At 51.9% G+C, this 17652-nt stretch overlaps 1 protein-coding gene across 2 annotated transcripts in view; it reads left to right on the top strand.

Annotated features, from left to right (window-relative positions):
- Positions 1 to 17652, top strand: part of KIF26A (kinesin family member 26A) — a 216399-nt gene that overhangs the window by 25044 nt on the left and 173703 nt on the right. The window contains exons 1-2 of one of the 2 annotated variants that reach the window (XM_063947435.1): positions 2108 to 2366; positions 3175 to 3408. In XM_063947435.1, coding sequence (XP_063803505.1) covers positions 2322 to 2366; positions 3175 to 3408 — 279 coding nt within the window. In that variant the 5' untranslated portion in view covers positions 2108 to 2321. Of the gene's footprint in view, positions 1 to 2107; positions 2367 to 3174; positions 3409 to 17652 lie in introns of those variants that run through there. The other variant, XM_063947434.1, reaches the window with a different exon arrangement.

Below are 17652 nucleotides of genomic sequence, written 5' to 3'. Positions count from 1 at the left end.
AAAGCATTGCCACTGTGCGTTGCTTTTGCACCCTTGCGGGAAGGTGGGGGGGTGGGGGTAGTGCCTGACATGCGGGGTACATCTACGATCAGGTCTGAATTACCCTCTAAATGTATAATGGATCACCAGGGGTGATTTAACAGAGGAGGGGCCCCTGCTCTTTTGCCCGTGCATGCTCACAGCAGACTCTGGCACTGTCAGTGTCTATGGTGAATGTGCCGATTTCCGGGAACATAGAGCCTGTGCCATTTCCCAATGATTTCTGTGGCACCGGTGGGGAGATGTGAATGGGTGCAAAATGTGTGATTGGCGCTCCTTGACCTGTGTGCACCGCACACCATGCATTCATAGTAGGTATGCCAATGCCATTCACTGATGACTAGGCTCCTTATACTCCATATATTTATACCATATGTTAAAGCTATGGCATAGAAATATTTTTCAAACTACTCACCAGCCCGTCATAATTACGGTACAACATAACAGTAATGACAGCACCAGCGGCTGTGCGTGTCCAAGCGGAGCAACACTGGAGTTGCTCCATTAGGCGCCATCTAGTGGCCGCCAATGTGCAAAATACTTGAATTCCCCCATAGAGGTGAGGGGCAGCGTAAGCCTTTTATTATATTGGATAAGGCATATTTATTGAGTTTTTGCCCAAACAAGAAAGTAAACATACAAACAGGAAAAAGACATATAAAAACACTGTTGCAGGTTATAGGCGCACAATGAAAGTACATGGGAAATGACAAAATAATAATTCCAAAACATGAAATGACAAGCAAAATCAGACGGCTGCATATAAATTATTAAACAGTACGGAAAACCGATACAAATGAGGCTGAAACAGCCATTAAGGTACACAACAGTAGGCACAATGGAGTAACATGCAGAACCAGAATAGGTGGACGGGTCTTGTAGATGTAACGCCTGCAGGCACAAGAGAGCAATATGGGGAGTCCAACCAAAGACCCCAGACACTCGAAATTTAATGGGATATTATGACTAATGAGATATTATGACCGGTATATTGCCAGGTCGACACGGGTCGCTGTGCGGTGTGAAAGAGTCACCCCAGAAATCCTGGGTCACCTGACCCGGTAATTCAATCCGGGTTATAAGAAGGGTTTTTCCCGGGTCATTACCGGGTCGGGCACAGTGTGAAAGGGTTACCCTGGTGATTGCGACCCAGTACCCATTTACTGCATAGGGAGAGGCGGCGCAGAGATGCTGTCATCTCCCACTGCCGCCTCCGCACTCGCCCGCAATGCTAGCCTCGCCAAGCCACGCCTGCGTTTTCCCCGACACGCCTGCGTTTTTCCAAACACTCCCTGAAAACGGTCAGTTGACACCCAGAAATGCCCCCTTCCTGTCAATCTTCTTGCGTTGTGCCGTGCGACTTAAAGCTTCGCTAGAACCTGTGCAAACCCACAAAGGTCTTTGTACCCTTACGTCGCGCGTGCGCATTGCGGTGCATACGCATGCGCAGAAATGCCGATTTTTAGCCTGATCGCTGCGCTGCGAACAACAGCAGCTAGTGATCAACTCGGAATGACCCCCATACTGTAATAATGATACATTTGAGAAACAGTAATCTTTATAAAAATGAAAGGAGTTACCCACCTGTGTCTCAGGTCCTCAGTGCACCAGAGATTGTATGGGAGACAACATGCAGACAATTACAGACACCCTGCTTAAATCTTTCCTAGTAGTATATAAAGTGGATTGCTCGTTTAATAATATTTACATATCATTATATTAGCAATTGGGAAATGTCTATTCGGAATTTGGAGGAAATCTCATTCAAGTGATAAATACAAAGTTTCCAGAACTATAGCCAATTATTGCACAGTAATCCCAGGCTGGCCCCTGGTGTCTTGGTCTGATGTTTACATTATACTTGTTCCTTAAGTAAACTTGCCTGTTGGGCTGGTGAATGGTCCCTGCAGTGTAGTGGGGTCCTACCCTGCTCCTATACAGGACCCTCATCTGTGGGAAAGTGCAATAAGCACGATAGTGATCTGCTGCCCCCTCCCTTTCCCCCCTCCCTGCTGGTGGGGTTGCACAGCCTTCTTCCTGACTGATTACTCTGCACCCTTCACAGTTGCTGAAAGGAGATTCCTCCTGCCCTGACCCTCGCAGCTCAGAACTCTCCGGCTTGTCAGGGGTTTTGTTGTTACTTTACCACCTACAAAGAGACAGCATGGACGGGAAGATCACTTAGACCGTGCAGAGCACAGCACGCTCTGTACAAGGCTGGGCTCTGCGCCCTCCTCTATGGAGTGATCCTGCATTAGGGCACTGGGGAGGAAAGCGCCACCATGGTGCCAGTGCTGGCCAGTGCCAATGCCAATCACACTGGGATGGTAAGTTACTAAACTGCTGCTGGCAAGGGACAACTTTTTGGCTTATTATGGTGGTTTGGATACTGCTAAACAGCACTGATTAGGGGATATATAGTGCAGGAGGTGATATACTGTAACTGGAAGGAAATGATTATGCATTTGGAAAATAGTAAACATTATAACTGTACTGTATGTATGTATGTATGTATGTATGTATGTATGTTTATGTATGTGTATGCATGTATGTATGTATGTATGTATGTCAGAAATATGTGTAACACATTGGCACTGGATAACCTGATTCCAAATAGATTGTAAGCTCCTGGGGCTAGTCCCATTGCGCAGTGTGATGTCTCCGAGTCCTTTGTTAGTATTATAAAACATGCAGATGATAATGTCATACGTAATATATAATTATCTATGTCTATGTATGTGGTTCCCAAACATTTTGGAGTCACGGGGCCCTAGAGTATTTAAGAATTTTTTTCACGGCACCTCTAGACTAAAAGTTTCTTAAGAAATTTAGAAACAAATATTAAATTAAGTAAATTGTGTTTGTATGTCCTCCTTAGGTTCCGTTATGTGGTGAGGGACGAGATTCACTTCTGTGTGTCCAAATATTGTATGATTGGCAGCCACATACACTGGTTTTGCCTATCATATTGGCCATAAATAATTTTTATTAACCCTAGACCACAAATCCAAGGCACCCCTGCAAGTGTCCTGAGGCACCCCAGGGTTCCGCGACACACAGTTTGAGAACCACTGGTCTATGGCATGAAAGCTAATGGTACTGTATAACCACTAACTGGTGTTCTCTCCCCCACAGATCGCGGACAGGTTCCCCGGCAGGGAAGTGCCACCAGCCAGGAAAAGGTTGCAGTCAGCCGATGAAGTTCTGCAAGGCAGCCGCCCTCCTCCGGAGGGAGCCGGAGCAGCCTCTGTGTCTGAGCTGGGACACATAGAGGGTTCTGGGGCCAGGGAGTGGTGCCCCTACTGCCAAGCAAAGCTGGCTGAGCTGAAGAAGCAAGCCCTGAGACTGGCCATCCCTGGCACCACTATGGTAAGAGCACTTGGCATCCAGTGTTTGTTATTTGCATCAGTGCTAACTTGTGCTTTGCTGTAACACAGGTCTTCAACCTGTGGCTCTCCAGCTGCTGTGGAACTACACATCCCAGCATGTCATGCCTTAGTTTTAGCATGCTTTTATAGCAAATCTGTGGCAGGGCATGCTGGAATGTGTAGTTCCACAGCAGCTGGAGGGCCACAGGCTGAAGATACATGCTAGCAGGTAGTGGAATGTGCTGCTGCATTGTGGTGGGGCAGCAGTATCTCATCTGTGGCGTTAACAGTATATATAGAACAGGTCGTAACATCAATCTAAGGGTGCATACACACGGTGAGATTCGGACTTATCCGATTCTCACCGTGCGACAGGGGGCCGGGTCGGCACTTAGCCAGTATCGCAAGCACATAATAACTGTGCTTGCGATGCTGGCTATGTGCGATTTCAATCCTGACTATCTCTTCTATAGAGATAGTCAGGATTGACTTGCCTGCACAGCCTATTTTTTCTTCCGATGCCGACCGCGCGGGGCCGCGCATCGGCATCGGATCGGGATCGCAAGGTGACTGTCACCTTGCGATCTGCACTATATTTTCTTCCGATTCTGACTATATAGTCAGAATCGGAAGAAAATATCTTACCGTGTGTACACACCTTAATGTCTGCTACTTAAATAATTAACAGCCATTTGTTGGTAATGAGTTCTATAAGGTTTAGGGCTGACTAGATGGGCCAAGTTGATCTTATCTGGCGTCAAATTCTGTGGTTCTATGACTAGGCAGCCTGAAGCTCTCCAGCTGTTAGGAAACTACAAGTCCCAGCATGCCTTGACCGATTCCTGCCAGAGTTGTTCATTCTAATTTCTGATGCATGCATAATTGATGCTACAGTTACTTAGTAGTATATATGGTCCAGCAAATGTAGGAAACCCTTGGCACTGAATTGTGGAACTACAAGTAGCAGCAAAAGCTGCCAGGGCATGCTGGCTGTTGTAGTTCTCTAACAGCTGGCGCTCTTGCCTATCTTTGTGGCATAGTATCCTCATACATTTTATTAGCTCCCACGTATATATTATACAATATAGAACATGAATAATGCTAAGAATAGCCAGTGTTTAATCCTTCAGCCTCAAATGAATGGATGAAATATGCAATAGCAGGTGGTGGTTGTTGTTGTTGTTGTTGTTGTTGTTATTATTATTATTACTATTTTTATTATTTACCAAATAATGATTTTATAGTGACACAGTGTAGCATTGGGTTGACTCTTTTTAAGTTACGTTTGCATAAAATACACTATATATATATATTATTACAGGTTTTAATAAACTCAGACACTTGGTCATTTAACTGCGTTCTCAGTACATGTCACATTTATTGTACAATTCCACCCTGGCTAATTGGTAACTCCATCTTGCTAAATGTTAATATTATCCATATGCCTGTTATTATCCATGACACATATTGGCTAAATGGAAGCTAGGTATTAACTTTACTAGGATACATATCAGTAACATGTACTAGGATACATATCAGTAACACATATACATATACGTAGTGCAGTTTGTTTATTTTTGAGTGTGGTCTATGGCTTTTTTGTATCTTTTCCTTTAAATGAATTAGGATTGATTTCCATGTATGGTTTTGAGCTTTATGAGTTTTAATGACTGTTGTTCTAATCTATGGCTAGTATCTAATGTATTGGTAGTTTTAATAAAGATCCTCATGTAGGTTTTTCCAGATTTCTGGTTTAAATATTTGTAAATATTTGGAATGGTTGATATTATAAATCTTGACTCTACTGCCACCTAGCAAAAAGTTTCCATCATATCATGAGTTGGGTTTTAAAAGTTTTTGGAAGTAAAAAGTAATGTTGTGTAGACAATTGTTTATTTTTACAGTTTATACAAAGAAATAAGGCAAATGAAGGCAAAGTAGAAAGCTTATTTATTTAAGGAACAGTTTTTACAGCATAAATATAAGAACGTGTTTATAGACTCTTCTTTCTGCTTTACTAAGTTGTGTTGTTCTAACACTTTGTATTGCATTGTGTTCATCTACTCATTTTTTAGACATACACTCCACTGGCATTGATTGTGGTTTGTGCGTATGTAAAATGGCATATAGAAACATAGTAATCATACAATTAAAGCTTTTAAGGTATAATCCAATAAAAAATCCACCTGGAAGGACTGCATTGAAAGTCTGCTGTTTAGTGCCACCCTGATCAATTGAATTTTCATACATTTAGTTTTTAACTGTCAGTCAGCTTAAATGAGATAGTGAAACAGATTTCTAAAACCAGCTAAGGCAGGCATATCATTTCACTAGGTAAATAATACCCCTTTTCCACTAGCTCAAAAACCACTGGTAAATGCACAGGGGCGCACATTTACCCGTGTTTTTTGCAAGTGGAAAAGGTTCCCCCGCAAAAACCCGGATGAAGTGACCCGTGAATCCTACTCTGGTAAATACCTGGGTAGGACATGGGAATGATCTGGGTAGGGTTGTAGTGTAAACGGAAGCCGTGCCGATGCGACACGGCTCCCATTTACACTGTATGGAAGGGCGGCACTGGGAGATCATGTGATCTCCCAGCGCCGCCCCTGCTGCGTCACTATGCCGAGTTGGCGAGCGCAATGGAAAAGGGGGCTGAGCACGGGCCGCAGCCGGGGAGCACCCATGTCAGGCTCCCGGCTGCGACCCGTACTTGTAGGTGGAAAAGGGAAAACATTCCAGATGCTATTCACTTGCTCATAACAATTACAATGAATATATCAATGCGTCAGTATGGTTTTACGGCAAAGTATACCATGTGTTTATTCTCTTTCTATATAATCACTAACACTACCTTTCAAACTTTTGTAATTCTGCCTAGTGTATCTTTGGACAGAGTATTACACATTGGGGTCTTTCCGAGTTGATCACCAGCTGCCGTTTTTCGCAGCGCAGCAATCAGGCTAAAAAATTGGGATTTCTGCGCATGCGTATGCACCGCAATGCGCAGGTGCATCGTGGTTTTGCACAGGGTCTAACAAAGATTCCAGTCGCACGGCCGAACACAGGAAGATTGACATGAAGTGGGCGTTTCTGGGTGGCAACTGACCGTTATCAGGGAGTGCTTAGAAAAACACATGTGTGGCTGGAAAAACGCAGGCGTGTCTGGGCGTTTGCTGGGCGGGTGAGTGACATCAAAAGCCGTCCCTCCGTCGTTAGAATCAACGCACACGAAGAGTAACTACAGGGCTGGTCTTGTTTTGCACAAAAAGATTTTGCAGGCGCTCTGCTGCACAAGCATTCGCACTCCTGCAAAGCAAAAATACACTCCCCGGTGGGCGGCGACAATGCGTTTGCACGGCTGCTAAAAACTGCTAGCAAGCGATCAACTCAGAATGACCCCCATAGTGTATAATGACAATCACTATGACAATGATACAGACAGGGGCTGAAACACCTTTAATAACGTGCAGATGAAACTTATATTTTTGTGGATAATTATGTATTAATTGTAAGCCATCATATGAGTCGCTGATTAAACTGTAATATTAAGGCACAGCTCCTTTCACTCTAGTAGTTATCCAGAGAAGCCTCTGAGACATATAATTGTTCCACTATTTAAGCTAACATCTGGCGCTCAGATAGGTGAGCAGTCACCCACCAAGGCTTCTGAATATGCGATAATTATCAGCTGGAGAATCCCTCTCTGCATTGGTAGTTTGGCTGTGAATGTTTGTAGGAAAGAAAACTGCTGTGACAATTAATGACAGGGTGACCCAAAGCTTTGCTGTGTGATCCTAGTTCAGGAAGGAAACCGACCCGTCCCTATGACACAGGGGAGGGATCTGTGACAACAAAGCATTACAACATGTTTTTAAGACTTAAAAGATAGTAACACACACAGAAGGCCGGCATTGAATGGTTGCAGTTTAATATAGTCTTATTGCAACTTTTCACAATTTGTCACCATAAAATAAAAAAATATCAACACAGATGCGTTGTATTTCTTATACTGTACTAATGGGCAGCTGCAGTACTCCCAGGTGTGTGACAGCCTCTGTGTCTTCCTGTCAGGAAAATTCTTATGCAAATGCAGAGGACACAGGATTGTGCAACTTTTATCAGTTTGTTGCAAAAATTAGACTGGCTTTGAATTGCCCACCTGTGCATGCTGGACTATGACCTTACACCATCCGCCAGAGCCGGCCCTAGGCATAGGCAAACTAGGCAAATGCCTAGGGGCACAAGCAGCTTCTGCTGATTAAATTGATATGCAGCATGCCTATATTCTGTGTGTGGCTGCGGCTGTACATTATAGTGTATTCCTGGAAACGTAGCATTTTGTATGCAGATACAGCCACAGTTGCATTGGTACTGTGTGATGTAATGTGAATAAGAGACACTATTGCATGATATAATGTGAACAAAGTTTCATTACTGTGTGGCGTAATTTAAATTGGGGGCACTATTGTGTGGCCATGCCCTTTCCAGCCTGAACACGCCCCTTTTTGGGCTGTGCACCGAATGTGCGCACTGTTTCTATTTAAAATATAGGGGGTAGGACGATCAAAATGAGGACTGCTATGGGTGAGGGGTGCAGGGTCAGAGGTGGAACTAATAGTGGTGGTGCTAGGGGGCACCAGCCAAAATTTTGCCTACGGCATCATATTAGTTAGGACCGGCTCTGCCATCCGACATGCTCAGTACACACAGCCACCCAGCTCCTCTGTCCCCTCCAGCACACACAGCCACCCAGCTCCTCTGTCCCCTCCAGCACACACAAGCCTCCCAGCTCCTCTTCCCCTTCCAACAAACACATCCACCCAACTCCTCTGTCCCCTCCAGCACACACAGCCACCAGCTCCTCTGCCCCCTCCAGCACACACAGCCACCCAGCTCCTCTGCCTCCTCCAGCACACACAGCCACAAAGTTCCTCTGCCCCTACCAGCACACACAGCCTCCCAGCTCCTCTGTCACCTCCAGCACACACAGCCACCCAGCTCCTCTGCCTCCTCCAGCACACACAGCCACAAAGTTCCTCTGCCCCTTCCAGCACACACAGACTCCCAGCTCCTCTTCCCCTTCCAGCAAACACATCCACCCAACTCCTCTGTCCCGTCCAGCACACACAGCCACCCGAGCTCCTCTGCCTCCTCCAGCACACACAGCCACAAAGTTCCTCTGCCCCTTCCAGCACACACAGCCTCCCAGCTCCTCTGTCACCTCCAGCACACACAGCCTCCCAGCTCCACTGCCTCCTCCAGCACACACAGCCACTAAGGTCCTCTGCCCCTACCAGCACACACAGCCTCCCAGCTCCTCTGTCCATTCCAGCACACACAGCCTCCCAGCTCATCTGCCCACTCCAGCACACACAGCCTCCCAGCTCCTCTGCCGCTTCCAGCACACACAGCCACCCAGCTCCTCTGCCCCTTCCAGCACACACAGCCACCCAGCTCCTCTTCCCACTCCAGCACACACAGGCACCCAGCTTCTCTGCCCACTCCAGTACACACAGCCACAAAGCTCATCTGCCCACTCCAGCACACACAGCCACCCAGATTCTCTGCCCACTCCAGAACACACAGCCACCCAGCTCCTCTGCCCCTTCCAGCATACACAGCCACCCAGCTCCTCTGCCCACTCCAGCATACACAGCCACGAAGCTCCTCTGCCCACTCCAGCACTCACAGCCACCCAGCTCCTCTGTCCATTTCAGCACACAACCACCCAGCTCCTCTGTCCCCTCCAGCACACACAGCCACCCAGCTCCTCTGCCCACTCCAGCACACACAGCCACCCAGCTCCTCTGCCCCTTCCAGCACACACAGCCACCCAGCTCCTCTGCCCCTCCAGCATATACAGCCACCCAGCTTCTTTGCCCACTCCAGCACACACAGCCACCCAGCTCCTCTGCCCACTCCAGCACACACAGCCACAAAGCTCCTCTGCCCACTCCAGCACACACAGCCACAAAGCTCCTCTGCCCACTCCAGCACACACAGCCACCCAGCTCCTCTGCCACCTCCAGCACACACATCCACCCAGCTCCTCTGCCCCTTCCAGAACACACAGCCTCCCAGCTCCTCTGCCCCCCTCCAGCACACACAGCCACCCAGCTCCTCTGCCCCCTCCAGCACACACAGCCACCCAGTTCCTCTGCCCCTCCAGCATATACAGCCACCCAGCTTCTCTGCCCACTCCAGCACACACAGCCACAAAGCTCCTTTGCCCACTCCAGCACACACAGCCACAAAGCTCCTCTGCCCACTCCAGCACACACAGCCACCCAGCTCCTCTGTCCCCTCCAGCACACACAGCCACCCAGCTCCTCTGCCTCCTCCAGCACACACAGCCACAAAGTTCCTCTGCCCCTTACAGCACACACAGCCTCCCAGCTCCTCTTCCCCTTCCAGCAAACACAGCCACCCAGCTCTTCTGCCCCCCTCAGCACACACAGCCACCCAGCTCCTCTTCCCCTTCCAGCAAACACATCCACCCAGCTCCTCTGTCCCCTTCAGCACACACAGCCACCCAGCTCCTCTGCCTCCTCCAGCACACACAGCCACCAGCTCCTCTGCCCACCCCAGCACACACAGCCACCCAGCTCCTCTGCCTCATCCAGCACACACAGCCACAAAGTTCCTCTGCCCCTACCAGCACACACAGCCTCCCAGCTCCTCTGTCACCTCCAGCACACACAGCCACCCAGCTCCTCTGCCTCCTCCAGCACACACAGCCACAAAGTTCCTCTGCCCCTTCCAGAACACACAGCCTCCCAGCTCCTCTGTCACCTCCAGCACACACAGCCACCCAGCTCCTCTGCCTCCTCCAGCACACACAGCCACAAAGGTTTTCTGCCCCTACCAGCACACACAGCTCCTCTTCCCCTTCCAGCAAACACATCCACCCAACTCCTCTGTCCCCTCCAGCACACACAGCCACCCAGCTCCTCTGCCTCCTCCAGCACACACAGCCACAAAGTTCCTCTGCCCCTTCCAGCACACACAGCCTCCCAGCTCCTCTGTCACCTCCAGCACACACAGCCTCCCAGCTCCTGTGTCACCTCCAACACACACCGCCACCTAGCTCCTCTGCCTCCTCCAGCACACACAGCCACAAAGGTCCTCTGCCCCTACCAGCACACACAGCCTCCCAGCTCCTCTGCTCCTTCCAGCACACACAGCCTCCCAGCTCATCTGCCCACTCCAGCACACACAGCCTCCCAGCTCCTCTGCCCCCCAAAGCACACCCAGCCACTCTGCCCCTTCCAGCACACACAGCCACCCAGCTCCTCTGCCCCCTCCAGCACACACAGCCACCCAGCTTCTCTGCCCACTCCAGTACACACAGCCACAAAGCTCATCTGCCACTCCAGCACACACAGCCACCCAGATTCTCTGCCCACTCCAGAACACACAGCCACCCAGCTCCTCTGCCCCTTCCAGCATACACAGCCACCCAGCTCCTCTGCCCCCTCCAGCACTCACAGCCACAAAGCTCCTCTGCCCACTCCAGCATACACAGCCACCCAGCTCCTCTGCCCACTCCAGCACTCACAGCCACCCAGCTTCTCTGTCCATTCCAGCACACAACCACCCAGCTCCTCTGTCCCCTCCAGCACACACAGCCACCCAGCTCCTCTGCCCCCTCCAGCACACACAGCCACCCAGCTCCTTTGCCCCTTCCAGCACACACAGCCACCCAGCGCCTCTGCCCATTCCAGCACACACAGCCACCCAGCTCCTCTGCCCCCACCAGCACACACATCCATCCAGCTCCTCTGTCCCCTCCAGCACACACAGCCACCCAGCTCCTCTGCCCCCCTCCAGCACACACAGCCACCCAGCTCCTCTGCCCCCTCCAGCACACACAGCCACCCAGCTCCTCTGCCCCTCCAGCATATACAGCCACCCAGCTTCTCTGCCCACTCCAGCACACACAGCCACAAAGCTCCTCTGCCCACTCTAGCACACACAGCCACAAAGCTCCTCTGCCCACTCCAGCACACACAGCCACCCAGCTCCTCTTTCCCCTCCAGCACACACAGCCACCCAGCTCCTCTGCCTCCTCCAGCACACACAGCCACAAAGTTCCTCTGCCCCTTCCAGCACACACAGCCTCCCAGCTCCTCTTCCCCTTCCAGCAAACACAGCCTCACAGCTCCTCTGTCCCCTCCAGCACGCACAGCCACCCAGCTCCTCTTCCCCTTCCAGCAAACACATCCACCCAGCTTCTCTGCCCCCTCCAGCACACACAGCCACCCAGCTCCTCTGCCCCCCTCCAGCACACACAGCCACCCAGCTCCTCTTCCCCTTCCAGCACACACAGCCACCCAGCTCCTCTGCCCCCTCCAGCACACCCAGCCACCCAGCTCCTCTGCCCCGTCCAGCACACACAGCCACCCAGCTCCTCTGCCCCCCTCCTGCACACACAGCTACCCAGCTCCTCTGCCCCCTCCAGCACAAGCACACACTGCCACCCAGCTCCTCTGCCCCCTCCAGCACACACAGCCACCCAGCTCCTCTGCCCCCTCCAGCACACACTGCCTCCCAGCTCCTCTGCCCCCTCCAGCACACACAGCCACCCAGCTCATCTGCCCACTCAAGCACACACAGCCACCCAGCTCCTCTGCCCCCTCTAGCACTCACTGCCTCCCAGCTCCTCTGCCCCCTCCAGCACACACAGCCACCCAGCTTCTCTGCACACTCCAGCACACACAGCCACCCAGCTCCTCTGTCCCCTCTAGCACTCACTGCCTCCCAGCTCCTCTGCCCCCTCCAGCACACACAGCCACCTAGCTTCTCTGCACACTCCAGCACACACAGCCACCCAGCTCCTCGCCCCCTCCAGCACACACAGCCTCCCAGCTCCTCTGTCCTCTCCAGCACACACTGCCACCCAGCTCCTCTGCCCCCTCCAGCACACACTGCCACCAACTCCTCTGCCCCCTCCAGCACACACAGCCACCCAGCTCCTCTGCCCACTCCAGCACACACAGCCACCCAGCTCCTCTGCTCTCTCCAGCACACACAGCCACCCAGCTCCTCTGACCACTCCAGCACACACAGCCACCCAGCTCCTCTGCCCCCTCCAGCACACCCAGCCACCCAGCTCCTCTGCCCCCTCCAGCACACACAGCCACCCAGCTCCTCTGCCCCCCTCCTGCACACACAGCTACCCAGCTCCTCTGCCCCCTCCAGCACAAGCACACACTGCCACCCAGCTCCTCTACCCCCTCCAGCACACACAGCCACCCAGCTCCTCTGCCCCCTCCAGCACACACTGCCTCCCAGCTCCTCTGCCCCCTCCAGCACACACAGCCACCCAGCTCATCTGCCCACTCAAGCACACACAGCCACCCAGCTCCTCTGCCCCCTCTAGCACTCACTGCCTCCCAGCTCCTCTGCCCCCTCCAGCACACACAGCCACCCAGCTTCTCTGCACACTCCAGCACACACAGCCACCCAGCTCCTCTGTCCCCTCTAGCACTCACTGCCTCCCAGCTCCTCTGCCCCCTCCAGCACACACAGCCACCTAGCTTCTCTGCACACTCCAGCACACACAGCCACCCAGCTCCTCGCCCCCTCCAGCACACACAGCCTCCCAGCTCCTCTGTCCCCTCCAGCACACACTGCCACCCAGCTCCTCTGCCCCCTCCAGCACACACTGCCACCAACTCCTCTGCCCCCTCCAACACACACAGCCACCCAGCTCCTCTGCCCACTCCAGCACACACAGCCACCCAGCTCCTCTGCTCTCTCCAGCACACACAGCCACCCAGCTCCTCTGACCACTCCAGCACACACAGCCACCCAGCTCCTCTGTCCCCTCCAGCACACACAGCCACAAAGCTCCTCTGAATCCCTTTCCCAAGGCTTCTCCTCCGGCCCCTAACATGAATATAAAGACATGTCCCACCAGCCCGGGCTTGTTACAGCCTTCCTCCCTCCACTATCTCACCCTAACCCAGGAATAAATGATGAAGGAGATCTCCATCACTGATGCCACCCATCCTGTCATACTGTATAATAGTCCTGGCTTGACAGCTACTTTGGAAAGCCCATCTACTCACCTATAAGTTTCTGGCTGTGTTGACAATACAGTAATTTAAATGTAAAATGCAAAGTTCAGTTAATGGGGGGTGGATAGTGGCAATCAACCAACAGTATGTTTAGAAACCCTTCAGAATATTGCAAAAGTAAAACCTTGTATTTTGTTGTATAAAGGCAATTGAATTGCGGAAAATTCACTTCTGCTCTGCCATATGTAGCATTGTGCAACTTTTATCAATTTGCCGCAATTCTGACCGTGTCATATTAGTGCTGGTTGTGGAATTCCACCATCTGCCTCACTCCTATCTATCTATCTATCTATCTATCTATCTATCTATCTATCTATCTATCTATCTATCTATCTATCTATCCATCCATCCATCCATCCATCCATCCATCCATCCATCCATCCATCCATCCATCCATCCATCCATCTATCTATCACTCTAGAATCCGGGCAGGGCGCCGGATCTAGAGGGGCACTAGCATGCGCGTGCAGTGAAAAGGGGGCACGGCCATGCAAAATAGGGGGCAGGGTCATTGTGGGTACTAAAAGGGGGCATAGGCGGCCGGCGGCGTCACTGTTGGGGGCGTGCGTGCTGGGCTTCCCTCAATCTCTCTCTCAGCGTGAATGGATGCCGCGTGCATGCGCGCGCCATCTTTACACGGCTGTGAGGGCAGGAAGTGGGCGGCAGTTTTAGCAGGGCGCCGCAGAAAAGGCAGGGCGGGTTTTGCCCTTAAGAAATCGGGCAGGGTGCGGCGCCCTGCTAAAACTGCCTAGCGTGAACACTATATATATATATATATATATATATATATATATATATATAGGCCTGTCTGTGTGTGTGTGTAACATTGTGCAACTTTTATAATTTTTTCAAGAGTAGAAACATTTAATACGTGAAACGGAATGTACTGTATCAAATGTAATAATAATGGGAAAAAAATTGATGTGCCGGTTCCCATGTGATGTCTGTCTGCAGCAGTAACAGCTAAGTCACAGTCTCCGTGTCAGCAAATGTATTGCAAATAAAATTTGACACGCCAGTGCCGATATCCTAAGAGCTTCATTTTAGACTGCAGCATATGCTGATGGGGGTAATTCTGAGTTGATTGCAGCAGGAACTTTGTTAGCAGTTGGGCAAAACCATGTGCACCTCTGCCCCCTCCAGCACACACAGCTCCTCTGCCCCCTCCAGCACACACAGCTCCTCTGCCCCCTCCAGCACACACAACCTCCCAGCTCCTCTGCCCCCTCCAGCACACACAGCCACCCAGCTCCTCTGCCCCCTCCAGCACACACAGCCTCCCAGCTCCTCTGCCCCCTCCAGCACACACAGCCACCCAGCTCCTCTGCACACTCCAGCACACACAGCTCCTCTGCCCCCTCCAGCACACACAGCCACCCAGCTCCTCTGCCCCCTCCAGCACACACAGCCTCCCAGCTCCTCTGCCCCCTCCAGCACACACAGCCACCCAGCTCCTCTGCACACTCCAGCACACACAGCTCCTCTGCCCCCTCCAGCACACACAGCCTCCCAGCTCCTCTGCCCCTCCAGCACACACAGCTCCTCTGCCCCCTCCAGCACACACAGCTCCTCTTCCCCCTCCAGCACACACAACCTCCCAGCTCCTCTGCCCCCTCCAGCACACACAGCCTCCCAGCTCCTCTGCCCCCTCCAGCACACACAGCCACCCTGCTCCTCTGCACACTCCAGCACACACAGCTCCTCTGCCCCCTCCAGCACACACAGCCTCCCAGCTCCTCTGCCCCCTCCAGCACACACAGCCTCCCAGCTCCTCTGCCCCCTCCAGCACACACAGCTCCTCTGCCCCCTCCAGCACACACAGCTCCTCTGCCCCCTCCAGCACACACAACCTCCCAGCTCCTCTGCCCCCTCCAGTACACACAGCCTCCCAGCTCCTCTGCCCCCTCCAGCACACACAGCCTCCCAGCTCCTCTGCCCCCTCCAGCACACACAGCCTCCCAGCTCCTCTGCCCCCTCCAGCACACACAGCCTCCCATCTCCTCTGCCCCCTCCAGCACACACAGCCACCCAGCTCCTCTGACCACTCCAGCACACACAGCCACAAAGCTCCTCTGAATCCCTTTTCCCAAGGCTTCTCCTCCGGCCCCTAACATGAATATAAAGACATGTCCCACCAGTCCGGGCTTGTTACAGCCTTCCTCCCTCCACTATCTCACCCTATCCCAGGCATAAATTATGAAGGAGATCTCCATCACTGATGCCACCCATCCTGTCATACTGTATAATAGTCCTGGCTTGACAGCTACTTTGGAAAGCCCATCTACTCACCTATAAGTTTCTGGCTGTGTTGACAATTCAGTAATTTAAATGTAAAATGCAAAGTTCAGTTAATGGGGGGTGGATAGTGGCAATCAACCAACAGTATGTTTAGAAGCCCTTCAGAATATTGCAAAAGTAAAACCTTGTATTTTGTTGTATAAAGGCAATTGAATTGCGGCAAATTCACTTCTCCTCTGCCATATGTAGGATTGTGCAACTTTTATCAATTTGCCGCAATTCTGACCGTGTCATATTAGTGCTGGTTGTGGAATTCCACCATCTGCCTCACTCTATCTATCTATCTATCTATCTATCTATCTATCTATCTATCTATCTATCTATCTATCTATCTATCTATCTATCTATCTATCATTATCTTCTGTCTGTCTGTCTATCTAATATCTGGATCACATCTATCTTTGTCCTATCTATCTGTCTGTCCGTCCATCCATCCGTCCGTCCGTCCGTCATCAAGTACAGGGCCATCTTAACATATGGGCACACCGGACAGCTGCCCAAAGACCCATGATTCTAGGGGCCTATGCAGAGGCGGATTTAGACCTCATGGGGCCCTAAGCGAAATACCGATTTGGGACCCCCTACCTCAAACAATCCATAGCACTATATTTTTGTTCTGACTTAAGCCCCCTTACATTACAGATGGAGTTCCGTCTGTGCCTGGGCCTATCACCGCGTCTGGGGCGCGCACGTGTCCGTGACACGCACGCACCCCATTCACTGCAATGAGAGCGTCTGTGTGCACTCCCGGCGGGGCTAAGCGGCGACCAATCAGACAGAGAGTGCCCCATAGAGGTACTGTGCCCCACGGCGTGCGCGCCAAAAAAAATGGGTGTGGCCAATTAAAATGGGACGTGAAACACAGACATATGCCCCCAATAGTGCAGTGCCAGATCCACAAATGCCCCCACAGTGCCAGGTATACAAATGCCCCCACAGTGCCAGGTAAACAATTACCCCCACAGTGCCAGGTATACAAATGCCCCACAGTACCAGCCAATTGCCCCCACAGTGCCAGGTATACAATTGCCCCCACAGCAGCCAGTGCTGCCGCTGCTTACCGCTGCTGCGCTGCTGCACTGCTGCTGCTGCTCCTCCTCCGGGCTCCGGCTATGAGTGACGGGTGAGTCAGGAGAGGAGAGCGCCCGCCAGCGCAGCTGTGTCTGGTGCGGCGGCGTATAGCTTACTTCGTTCAAACCAGCCGCCGGTTCGTGAGCCAATCAGAGCTCGCGGACCGGCGGCTTCTGATTGGCTGCCGGTCCGCGAGCTCTGATTGGCTCACAAACCGGCGGCTGGTTTGAAGTCCGCTATACGCCGCCGCGCCAGACACAGCCGCGCTGGCGGGCGCTCTCCTCTCCTGACAGCTGAGACACGCTGCCGCCGGACTGAGCGGCAGCGTGTCTCAGTGACACAAGCGGGGGGCCCGCTTCGGGCCCCCTGACCCGGCGGGCCCTAGGCAACCACTTAGGTTGCCTAGCGGCAAATCCGCCACTGGGCCTATGAGCAGGCTGTACTGGTCTGGTGCCTTTGGAGCCGCTTGGGATGCAGGCAGAGAATGCTGCCCTGTCTGCTCTGATTGTGAATTACACCCAATCAAAGTGGCCAGGCAGCATTCTCTACCTGCCTTCCAGCCTGCAGCCAGACAGTGATTGGCTGTCAGCATGCTGATTGATGGACGTCTGGAGCTATCCACCAGAGTGCTGACAGCCATTCACTGTGTGGAAGCATTAAGATAGATGGCGTGGTACCGCAGGAGCTGCAGCTATGTTTTTGTTTTTTTTTTGTTCCTGTGAGTTTGTGGTTAGGGGCCCAATCACATTGCTTTGCCCAGGGTCTGCACGGCTGTTAAGATGGCTCTGATC

The sequence above is a fragment of the Pseudophryne corroboree genome, chromosome 12 (genome assembly GCF_028390025.1).
Source record: "Pseudophryne corroboree isolate aPseCor3 chromosome 12, aPseCor3.hap2, whole genome shotgun sequence".
Classification (NCBI taxonomy): Eukaryota; Metazoa; Chordata; class Amphibia; order Anura; family Myobatrachidae; genus Pseudophryne; species Pseudophryne corroboree.
Note: the sequence above shows the minus strand (reverse complement) of the source record. Positions and strands in the feature narration are given on the sequence as shown.